The sequence below is a fragment of the Leuciscus leuciscus genome, assembly GCF_965113295.1.
Source record: "Leuciscus leuciscus genome assembly, chromosome: 16".
Classification (NCBI taxonomy): Eukaryota; Metazoa; Chordata; class Actinopteri; order Cypriniformes; family Leuciscidae; genus Leuciscus; species Leuciscus leuciscus.
In genome coordinates, this window is record NC_138740.1 from 37,751,307 (window position 1) to 37,763,811 (window position 12,505).

Genomic DNA, 12,505 nt, shown 5'->3' on the forward strand with positions numbered 1-12,505 from the left:
AATCAATTATTATTTTCAAGAAAATCCTCAATTTACTTATCTACCTTAACCTGAATTAGCACTGTTCATACGGTATGGGCAACACCAATAGGTAGGCTATCATGTAACACAAAATAAACATATGTTTTCTTCATGATACAGGGCACAATCTTAGTTTGTTTTTTATTTTGTTACCATTAGACATATCACTGGGTTTTAATTTGAGGTATGAAAACCTGACGATAGCACATATTGAAACCTAAATTGATATAACCTAAATTGTCAATTTGAAATGATACTGTACATTGGTGTACAGTAAGCATTTGTTGGACTATTTAAATGTATAATAGATCAAATAAGCTAAAAAGACCATCGTGCTACGATGAGGGTGTGAACCCGCCCAGATCTGCCGAGCCAATCTAGCGATCAATGGGCGGGACACAGAGTCCCCCAACGCTCTCAACGACAATAGTAGAAGGCGCGCGGGGGCTATTTATAGCGCAGGGTCGACCTGTCTTTCTGTACGACGGTAACTGGAAATTCAAGCTTCGATCTTTCACGAGGGATATACTCGCGACATCAAGTGTAGATTGTGTCAACCACGATAAGAACACTACAAATTCTACGTTTGTTGGTTAAAACAGTCGGTATTTCCGGAAAAAATGCTTCTGATTTGCAGCTGCCATTGGCGTACGTCACGATTTACCAAGCGCTGCTATTGGCCAACGTAAGGTCAGTTGTATTTTTGAAATAAGTCTCTTATCCTCCCGCCAGCCTGCGTTTATTTGATTAAAATATAGTAGCCTAGGCTATGAACAACAGTATTGTGATGTATGATTACAGTTTGAAATAAGAGTTTCTATTTGGACACATATTACAAGTATTTTTTTCCCCTGATTTCTAATTTGAACGATCTCATAGCTTTATTTATGCAATTGTAAATGCAGTGAAAATATCTGAATGCCTGATCTGATGCTGAACCGTGAATTCTGTGAACCGTTACATAATCCTATATAATTATAATCCTTATATAAATACAAGATGTGTCGGCAACATTATCATGAGCTGTTTAACTGTATTGGGAGGAATACTTTTGAGGTGGAAAATATTGACAATGATGAAAATGTGGTTATTAAATCAGAAGAGGTACAATCTGCAGTATTGGGATTAGATGGCGATAAAGCGTGTGGGACCGATAAAATAACAGCTGAACATCTAAAATATGCAAGCAAGAAACTTGTTCCTCTGTTTGCTATTTGTATGACAGGTTTCTTAGTTCATGGGACTCTGCCTGAATCTATTTGACCTGTTTTATTAGTGCCCGTCATTAAAGACAAAACTGGCAAAATGAACAGCATGGACAATTACAGACCTATAGCCCTAGCTAGCATTGTATCCAAAGTGTTGGAGAGAATTCTTCTTAACAGGTCGGAACAGTATATTTTTACGACTGACAACCAATTTGGCTTTAAACGTCAACACAGTACAGATACGTGTGTATTTGCTTTAAAGGAAATTTTAGATCATTATAATAGCCAGAATTCCACAACTTTTATGTGTTTTATAGATGCCTCGAAGGCATTTGATCGTGTAAACCATGAAAAATTGTTTCTTAAATTGCAACATAGAGGAATACCAAAAGTAATGATAAGAATTCTAGTCTTCTGGTATCAGAACCTTTTACTGTTAGTAACGGAGTTCGTCAGGGTGGTATTTTGTCACCTTTCCTTTTTAACGTGTATATGGATGACTTGTCACAACAATTAAATAAATGTAATACAGGATGCATGATAGGCAATTCTCTCACTAATCACCTTATGTATGCAGATGATTTGGTAATCATTTGCCCATATAGTGCTGGGTTACAACAACTGTTGAAGGTTTGCTCTCAGTACGGTGCAGATTTTGATATCAAATATAATGCAAGTAAGAGCAATATCGTGATTGTTAGAAGTAAAGAAGACAGGCAATTTGTATTCCCTGATTTCTTTTTATCTGGTACTGCCCTTAAAGTGTGTGATGAGATTAAATATCCTGGCCATCATATTGCAAATGATTGATCGGATGATAAGGACATCAATAGACAGTGTCGAGCAAGTTATATGCTCAGGCTAATGTGCTTGCACGTAAATTTGGCATATGTGTTCTGCTTATGTTAAGGTAGCTTTATTCAAAGCATTCTGTACACCACTTTATACTGCCCTCCTGTGGCGGTCTTACAGCAAAAAGAACATGCAGAGACTGAATGTATAGCGTATAATGATGGTATGAGACTGCTTCTAAAACAACCAAGATGGTGTAGTGCTAGTCAAATGTTTGTTAATGTTGGTGTGCCTACCTGTTCTGCCTTAATAAGAAATGGTATATATTTTTCGATACATGTGTAGAATGTGTCCCTCAGAAAATAGAATTATACAAGCTTTAAGCCCACAATGATCATAGCTCTGTCAGGTATACATCTAGACTGTGGAGACATTGGCGCTCCTGTTTGTATATTACAAGTGAAAGTTATTGATCTTTTCTTCATTTATTTATGCACTGTATATTTTATTGCTATGTTGTAATTATTGTTTTTTTTTCTTCTTTGTCTTGTACTATGGACCTTCCATTTTGAGTCCTGAATAAAGTCATTATCATTATTAAGCATTTGTTGGACTATTTAAATGTATAATAAATGAAATAAGCTAAAAAGATCATCATGCCACGATGAGGGTGTATTCACCCAGATCTATCGATCCGATCAATGGGCGGATAGAGAGTCCCCAACGCTCTCAACGACAATATTATAGAGCACGCGGGGGCTATTTATAGCGCAGGCTCGACTTGTCTTTCTGTACGACGGTAACGGGAAATTCAAACTTCGATCTTTCACGAGGGATATACTCGCGACATCAAGTGTAGATTGTGTTAACCACGATAAGAACACTACAAAATCTACGTTTGTTGGTCAAAACAGTCGGTATTTCCGGAAAAAATGCTTCTGATTTGCAGCTGCCATTGGCGTACGTCACGATTGACCAAGCGCTGCTATTGGCCAACGTAAGGTCAGTTGTATTTTTGAAATAAGTCCCTTATCCTCCCGCCAGCCTGCGTTTATTTGATTAAAATATAGTAGCCTAGGCTATGAACAACAGTATTGTGATGTATTTCTTTTTTTTTGCCTCTGTCACAGTGTATTCTTAAACACTTAATGCAAGAATTGTTAATAATCTGAGTCCATTACTTTCCTACGTCAGACTCAATTGAGGTGTAGTCATGTACGCCTGATGATTCTTTGAACCGATCGATACAGTGAAGACGAATCCCATTGAGCGCTGTATCATCACCAGCACCAATTGGTCTTTCCACCTTAAAACAACAACAACATCAAGGCAATCTTCCATTTGAAAGAGTTAACTCTAACCCAAACCATAGTAACATTTATCTTCATGCTCTTTAGCATTACACAGACACTTAAATCTTAAACAGGTGCAGTTCCCTGGAGAAACCTGGAATTAAAGGTGCTCTAAGTGATCACGTGTTTTTTAGGCCAAACATTTTTTGCCACATCCAGCAAACATCTCCTCACTATCCGCTAGCTGCCTGTCCCCTGAACACACTGTAAAAAAAATGCTGGTAAATTCAGTTTGGTTTTTCTAAATGGTTCATGACTGTCTCAGGAAGCACGGAAGGGAGGGGGAGGGGGAGGGGGAGGGGACGGGATGAGGAGGAGGGAGGGTCGAGCTAGCCTCCATTTTGTTTGACAATACTTTGAACGTCAACAAGAAGTGACTTCACCCAACATCGCTTAGAGCACCTTTAAATGACAAACAGCAACTCCACAGTTTTGAACCTCTGAAGCGCTCATCCACCCCCATATTAGCAAAATAGAGAAAATGCCCAACTTACCTTCAGACTAAACCCTGCGGCGTACCTTCCACTTGGACACATGCTCCTAAACCCCCACGATCCCCAACTCATTCCGTTCGACACCGTCAGCTCAGATCTGTAAGGTCTCCGCTCAGAACGACCTTCTGCGGGACGACTGCTCACATGCCCAATAATGGCCAGCAGTGAAAACATCATGGAAAAGAAGTGATGCATCTTGACAAGAAGTGATGCAGTGAAGCAAGAAGACATTCCTGCTCAGCTCAGCTACCGTTCGGACGCTCTTGCTTACTGCTCCACGCTTTGCTCTATCGCTTTTATATTTTATCTTCTATATTTTTATATTTTAGCTCCTTTTATCACCTAATTTTAACTTCAGCAAATCAGCACAGTGCTCAAACGACAAAGTTTGGATTACCACAAAAACACAGAATTCTTCTACCCGACCAGCTTACATTCCGGGGAAAGGAAAACACAACTGCCTACAAGGATAAGAGAGAAAATGCCTCCTCTGGAATCTACTTGCTGCACTAACTGCCACAGACTTTTACAAAGGATTGCAGTTCTTGAAACAAAGTTATTTACGGGACCACCAAACCAGACGGAACACACAACAGAGCTTCGTCATGGACACCCTCAGCATATAGCCGGTGAGTCCCATGAAACTAGTGCTCCTCGACAGGTAGAGAAACAAGCCGATCGACTTACAAATCGATGGCACAAACAGGGAGCGAGACCCAAAGGCACTCGAGACATCAGATTGTCACGAGCCCCACATATTGCCGCAGTAGCATCCTCTACCCCAGATACAGCTCTGACAAGGATTGCAAACACTGGTCTCCTACCAACACCTATACATCTTGAGAACAGATTTGAAGTACTAATGAATGTAAATGAGGAATCCCCAAACGTGATGAATGTGATCGAACACAGACTGTATCAGCCAGTAGCTAACACTGATGCTAACTGGCGCTCAAGGTCGAGCAGACAGCGGCACTCAGCTCAGAGCACAGCCGAGCCCAGGACTCTGATAGTGGGAGACTCCATAATCAGAAACATTAGCTGCAGGGATACAACTACATGCTGCCTTCCACAAGCAACAACTTCTGATGTAAACAGGGAACTTCAAAACATTCTGATGAAACATAAGACTGCAAATCGACTCATCATTCATGTGGGGAAGAATGATATTCATAAAGAGCAGTCAGAACTCCTTAAGAAGGATTTCAATGAACTTTTTGAAACACTTAAAAGACTGAAAGTTCAAACATTCATCAGTGGACCACTCCCAGCAAGAGGAACAAACAGGTTTTCACGGCTGCTTGGGATTAATACATGGCTGCAAAAAACCTGCAATATAAAAGGAGTAAACTTCATTGACAACTTCAATATTTTCTGGAGTCAGAGACAACTATTTCATCGGGATGGCCATCACCCAAACAAACTTGGTTCAAGAGTGTTAAAGGACAATATCGACTTCTCCCTCAATCATCCTTCTGCAGTGTGGGTCAATCTGAACGACACACACACACCTGGAAACAGTATGAATGAACACGGGACTTCACTTCAGCAGCAAAATGGACATGCGGTTGACATATCACACAAGGACAATGATAACACCACTGAGCCACAACAACCTCTGCTCACGGACACAATCTCAGCTGAGCCCTGCCCACAGAGCTCACCACAGACAGACATATTAGAACTGCTCCAAGATTCAGCACCCAAGGACGACTTCCTGGAAAACAGCCAGGGAAGCCAGGACAGCATATCCCAGCCTCGGATAACACCTGAGCAACAGCCCCTTTCACCAGATACTTTTCCCCTCTCACCAGCAACTCCACTTCTGTGCTTCTCACAGAAAATGGAAGAACTGGTGCATGCTGGAACCAGACTATCCCACTCTTTTGCTGCAAGCCCCCAGATACCAACCAAAAAACGTCAGGCACCTCAAACACCAAAGCCTGCGCGCCGAGCTCGCCTGCCCCCTCCTCCTGTGAGAGCTCTTCGGCCTCGTCGGCCAAAACACCAGGGCCCACACCCTCCTCCATCTGCTCGAGGTGAACCAAAAACAACTGATACCAGCTCTCAGTGATGTGTTTTGGGTCCCTGCTATGATAACAGTAACTTTCTCAAATGTTTACAGAACAAGCGGGAACCCAGTGTGCCTGTATCTTTCTCTATTGCTGTTCTATTACAAGATAGAAAGTCTAAGGCCTTCAATAGCCGTTCAGCAAACCCAACTAATCTGGTGCCTATTACATGTCAAACTAAGATTGCTGTGGGGACAAAAAGTAAGACTGTTAAGTTAGCACTTTTAAACATTCGCTCACTTAAAAATAAATAACTTCTAGTTAACGACTTAATAACCACATACAACCTGGACTTTATGTTTCTAAATGAAACCTGGCTAGAAGACAGCTGCAGTGCAACAATCCTAAATGAAACAGCCCCTCCTAACTTTACTTTTATGAGTGTCTGCAGAGCTGTTAAGAGAGGTGGGGGTCTAGCTGCTCTTTTTAAAGATATCTATCAATGTAAGCAAATATCATTTGGGAATTACCCGTCTTTCGAATATCTGGGTACTGTGTTAAAAGGTGCTCCACGCATTTTACTTATCATTATTTATAGGCCTCCAAAATATTCTCCAGCCTTTGCTGAGGACTTTACAGAACTGTTATCAACAACTACCTCAGAGTTTGACTGTTTTGCCATTGCTGGAGATTTTAACATTCACATAGATAATGCAGAAAACAATATGGCAAAAGAAATCAAAACTGTTTTAAAAACTTTTGATCTGACTCAGCATGTACATGGACCCACACACAATCGTGGACACACTCTAGATTTACTTATCAGTAAGGGTCTAAACATTTCATCGATTGTTATTAAAGGGATAGTTCACTTTGAAATTAATTTTTGGTATGTTTTAGCTTACCTCAAGGGCATCCAAGATGTAGGTGTCTTTTTTTCCGCAGTAGTTTCAATTTTTATATTTTTAGGTCAAACCGTTCTTGTCTGTCAGTCATAATGCAGGTCTATGGTCATTATCTCAAAACACAAGCACAGAGTCCAAATTAAAACAATTCCCCGTCGTCCAAATTAAACAATTCCCCATCGTAAGTACACATTGATGGCCTAAGACACGAAACGAGCGGTTTGTGTGAGAAAACGAACAGTATTTATATCGTTTTTACCACTTATACGGAGCGATGTCGAAGTGATCTGATCTAACGTGTACGCAGACTGGTGCATAGATATATACACTAGATGTCGCCTTAAAGACATTCGTTCCAATGAACTGCCGTAGACAAGGCGACATCTAGTGTGTATATCTCTATGCACCAGTCTGCGTACACGTCAGATCAGATCACTTCGACATGGCTGCGTATAAGTGGTAAAAACGATATAAATACTGTTCGTTTTCTCACAAAAACCGCTCGTTTCGTGTCTTGGGCCATCAATGTGTACTTACGATGGGGAATTGTTTAATTTGGACGACGGGGAATTGTTTTAATTTGGACTCTGTGCTTGTGTTTTGAGATAATGACCATAGACCTGCATTATATGACTGACAGACAAGAACGGTTTGACCTAAAAATATCAAAATTGAAACTACTGCGGAAAAAAAGACACCTACATCTTGGATGCCCTTGAGGTAAGCTAAAACATACCAAAAATGTATTTCAAAGTGAACTATCCCTTTAAAGATGTAGCACTGTCTGATCATTTATGTATTTTCTTTGATATATTGATCTCTCCTGCCACTGAAGCTAGATCTGTGTCTGTCAAGAAGAGATGCTTAAATGAGAACACTAGTGTACTCTTTATGAAGGCTATATCCTTAACACCAAGCATATCTGCTGACTCTGTTGATTTTCTCCTTGATTCTTTTAACTCAAAAGTTAAAAATATAATTGATGATATTGCTCCTGTTAAAGTCAGGAAGAAGAGTGGCAGACAAAAAGCACCTTGGAGAAACTCAACAGCAGTGCAAAATATGAAAAGACAATGCAGAAAAGCAGAGCGCATGTGGCGGAAGACAAAACTTGTAGTCCATTATAACATCTACAAAGACAGCCTGCATGCTTTCAATATGGAACTAGGCAAAGCTTGACAGACTTTCTTCTCAAATATTATAAACAGCAATTTAAACAACACACGCACTCTTTTTGCTACTGTAGAGAGACTGACAAACCCCCCAAGCCAGATTCCCAGTGAAATGCTCTCAAACAGCAAGTGCAGTGAGTTTGCTTCTTTCTTCTCTGAGAAAATCAATAAGATCAGAAAGGTGATCAGCACATCCTTGAGTTGCGCTGGGGTCAGATCAGACCACCTGAGAAAGTAGTTACTATGTCTGACTTCAAAGAAATTGATGGCAAAATTTTGGAAGAAACCGTACAACACCTTAAAACATCAACATGCGCCCTTGACACACTTCCCACATCTTTTTTCAAAAGTGTGCTAAAGAGTTTAGAAGCAGATCTTCTAGAAGTGGTAAATGCCTCACTTCTCTCTGGGAGTTTTCCAAACTCCCTGAAAACTGCAGTTGTCAAGCCCCTCCTGAAAAAGAGCAATCTGGATAAGACCATATTAAGCAACTATAGACCGATCTCAAATCTTCCTTTCATAGGCAAGATCATTGAAAAAGTTGTCTTCAATCAGCTGAACAAATTCTTAAGCTCGAATGGATACTTTGACAATTTTCAATCTGGTTTCCGACCGCACCACAGCACAGAGACAGCGCTCATAAAGATAATAAACGATATTCGCTTAAATACTGATTCAGGAAAATTATCAGTGCTGGTACTACTCGACCTCAGTGCTGCATTTGACACTGTCGATCATAACATACTTCTTGACAGGCTGGAAAACTGGGTGGGGCTTTCTGGGATAGTCCTAAAATGGTTCAGGTCATACTTAGATGGGAGAGGTTATTATGTGAGTATAGGAGACCATAAGTCTGAGTGGACATCCATGACATGCGGAGTCCCTCAAGGCTCAATTCTTGCGCCACTCCTGTTCAACCTGTATATGCTCCCAATGAGCCAAATAATGAGAAATAACCAAATTGCTTACCACAGCTATGCAGACGACACACAGCTGTACTTAGCCCTATCGCCTAATGATTACAGCCCCATTGACTCCTTGTGCCGATGCATTGACGAAGTCAACAGTTGGATGTGTCAAAACTTTCTTCAATTAAACAAAGACAAAACTGAAGTTATTGCGTTTGGAAACAAAGATGAAGTTCTCAAGGTGAACGCATACCTTCACTCTAGGGGTCAAACAACTAAACATCAAGTCAGGAATCTTGGTGTGACACTAGAGTCAGACCTTAGTTTCAGTAGTCATGTCAAAGCAATAACTAAATCAGCATACTATCATCTTAAAAATATTTTTGGAGTTCCATCTCGGCGTCAGCCTTTAAGCCGTAGACAGGCCGACGCCGTAGCTTTCGCATCTCTCCTCGCTAGGCGCAGAATACTGTTATCTTGGACCTCCCCACAACCCCCTTCTATTTCAGTTTGGCTCAAAGATTTGGTCTTTTTTTTAAAACTTGAAAAAATTAAGTACAATATCAGAGGTAGGGGAGATTCTTTTGGCAAAAAATGGCAACAATTTATTACATACTTTAATGACTTACCAACCTTAGACGTGGATTGAATGGGGGTTTATATATGTGTCATCTCAATTTTGCATGCATCTTTGCCTGTATGTAGATATACATTAATGTATGCACATATGTATTTTTTATTTTATTTATTTTTTATTATTATTATTATTATATATATTTTTTTTATAATTTTTTTATTTTTATTTTTTATTTTTATAATTTTTTTCTCTGATCTTCAGATGTCCTGTTTATCAGATTGGGGATTGCTTTGTTGGGGCTGGGTAGGGTTGTTTATGGTGGGTGGGGTGGTATAAAATGTAAAAATGCAGTTTGCAACAATAAAAATTCTATGACAAAAAAAAAAAAAATATTGCAAGAATTAGATGCTTTGTTTCCAGACAAGACTTAGAGAAACTTGTGCATGCTTTCATCACCAGCAGGGTGGATTATTGTAATGGACTCCTCACTGGCCTTCCCAAAAAGGAAGCAGTTTTATCTTTCATGAGGTTTTAGATACTGGGAAGCAGAAATCACACATTTAAGCAAATATGATCCATGAAGAGTCTGGGTGTGTAGGAAAATAACAATCTTTGATTTCTGATTCAGAACTGGTTCTTGCTTCTGGCACCGTTTGTGATATTTGCTGAAGGAGTGTGTTTACAATCTTCTCAAATATTAAAATAAGGTTTGAATTTGTTTTGCATCAAATCATTTTCTGAATATATATTACATATATACAACTGATATATATACTACATATATACATTTTAGCTATAAACACATATATACAGTGTGTGTATATATATATATATATATATATATATATATATATATATATATATATATATATATATATATATATATATATATATATTGGGATACAATTATATCTTTGGAAAGGCAAAAAGTGCCTTGCCTTGCCTTGAATGCAATATAAGTGGCTTTAGACCATCTGCCACATACACTAATGTAGTGAACGATCTGATGTAAAGTGTTGTGCAAAAGAATGTGAAACTACAAGGTTCTGTTTAGAAAGTCTTTAATGCTGATATTTGGCAACCGTTCTGACTGACAGCAGAAGTTCAGGAGTCTTCAGAAGAATCAATAACCTACAAGAAAGAATTAAATCATTTCAACTCCAATAATAGGCGGGATGCAAATGTCATGATCATCCAGTTAGGCTTTATTTTGTGATAATGACCGGCTGACTTTACAGATTTACATTACAAAACTGTTGTATGACATGGTTCATGTTAGTTTATCATAGTATGATGATCAATAATAACAATACATTTGATCTTCTTGCTGTTCTTGTTGTCATCCTCGAACACCTGAAAGAAAAATCAAATTTAGTTGATCTGCAGTCACTATTAGTAAGATCTGAGTTTTTGATTGTGATCACATCACCTTAATCACAGCAGAACATGCGCACGTCATTGAGAGCGGTGTCGTCTCCTCTTCCCAGTGGCTCTTCTATCCGGGTCTGTATGCCACAGATTCCTCTTCCTTCACACGTTGGACTCCAGTTGCCCCAGTCTGTGCTGTAACCCTCCAGCACAAAACCTCCACTGCAGGTGAACCTGGAAAAAATTCAGATGTGACAATATTATGATAAAATATGTTATTGTGCTGTCGGATTGAATGCCAGTGACATGATCACCTGCAGCAATCACAATCACGAACAGCAAGTGTGAAATTAACTAAACTGAGTTAGTTTATGGAGGAAAACGGAGTCCTTAAATAGCTAAATAAACCCAGGATGGGTAAGAGATGGTGTAAGAGGTTTACACTGCGTAAGAGATGTTATATCTTATAGCACCACACACTCACCTGATGTTGTTTGCGGCCGTATCATCTCCATCTCCTTGGCGAGATTCAACTCTCAGCTGGAAAGCTGTCAAGTATCCAGAAGGACACCATTTGATATCTGTCCACTCTCCCCACCTGAAGAAAACACACAGAGGTTGCCTGATCAAATCAATTATTATTTTCAAGAAAATCCTCAATTTACTTATCTAGCTTAATCACTTAATGCAAGAATTGTTGATAATTTGAGCCCATTACTTTCCTACGCTGGACTCAATTTAGTTGTAGTCATGTGAGCCTGATGAATCTTTGGATTACAGCACTGGCCTGATTGATAAAAAACAAATACTGATTGTTAGATTAATTTTCAGGTAGACTATCTGCAGCCTGTAGTGTAATGGAAAAAATGTGATTTTCATTGATTTTTAGTAGATATTACACTGCAATGTGAGTCACATATGTATATTGTTTGTAGTGGTATGGGAACAGGAAATATATGTATGTGAACGGGAAATGTATGCATGTTTGTACACCTGTATCCGTGCAGAGTGAGCCAGGATGGATATAGCTGAAGAGGGACCTTCTGACCTCAGAGGTCAGAATGCATCTAAATTTGTTGTTTTAAGTTGTGAAATTCAAAGTTTAAGTTAACAGAACTGGCAGAGTTTTATTTTGTACTTATACATTTTAATTGTTCTTAAATCATACTTATGTGAACGTTATCAGTTTGTAGCAGTAAATGAAGAGATGTCTTATCGATCAAAAGTTCAGTATGGTGCACCACAAGGCTCAGTACTAGGACCGTTGCTGTTCACTCTGTACATGCTACCCTTGGGAGATATCATTAGGAAGCATGGCATTAGTTTTTACGGTTATGCTGATGATACTCATCTCTATATTTCTTCACGCCCTGACGAAACTTACAAATTCAGAAAATTAACGGAATGCATAGCTGATATAAAAAAATCGGAGGACTAGTAATTTCCTACTACTTAATTCTGAAAAAAACAGAGATTCTAATTTTTGGACAAAAATATTCCTCACGTAATAACCTAGAATACTGTCTAACACTTGATGGCTGCTCTGTCAAGTCCTCGTCGTCGGTTAGGAACCTGGGTGTGCTCTTTGATACCAATCTTTCATTTGAAAGTCACGTGTCTAGTATCTGTAAAACCGCATTTTTCCATCTTAAAAATATATCTAAATTATGCCATATGCTCTCATTGACAAATGCGG

General features: G+C 39.2%; 3 protein-coding genes across 11 annotated transcripts in view; 1 reads left to right on the forward strand and 2 right to left on the reverse strand.

Annotated features, from left to right (window-relative positions):
* Window positions 1-4,063, reverse strand: part of LOC309476899 (vitelline membrane outer layer protein 1-like) — a 101,398-nt gene extending 97,335 nt beyond the window's left edge. For both annotated transcript variants that reach the window (XM_082140057.1, XM_082140056.1), the window contains exons 1-2: window positions 3,868-4,063; window positions 3,203-3,327 (exon numbers count right to left, since the gene is read on the reverse strand). In XM_082140057.1, coding sequence (XP_081996183.1) covers window positions 3,203-3,327; window positions 3,868-4,062 — 320 coding nt within the window. In that variant the 5' untranslated portion in view covers window position 4,063. The remainder of the gene's footprint in view (window positions 1-3,202; window positions 3,328-3,867) is intronic.
* Window positions 1-12,505, forward strand: part of LOC309476892 (vitelline membrane outer layer protein 1-like) — a 121,836-nt gene that overhangs the window by 94,512 nt on the left and 14,819 nt on the right. The window lies entirely within an intron of this gene.
* LOC309476885 (vitelline membrane outer layer protein 1-like) overlaps window positions 1-12,505 on the reverse strand; it is a 72,151-nt gene that overhangs the window by 12,566 nt on the left and 47,080 nt on the right. For 2 of the 6 annotated variants that reach the window (XR_014198402.1, XM_082140028.1), the window contains one exon: window positions 10,486-10,572. The exons of 2 other annotated variants lie outside the window; for them this stretch is intronic. The gene's annotated coding sequence lies outside the window, so the exon portion shown is untranslated. Of the gene's footprint in view, window positions 1-10,485; window positions 10,573-10,625; window positions 10,795-12,505 lie in introns of those variants that run through there. 2 more of the 6 variants (XM_082140027.1, XR_014198403.1) reach the window with 2 other exon arrangements.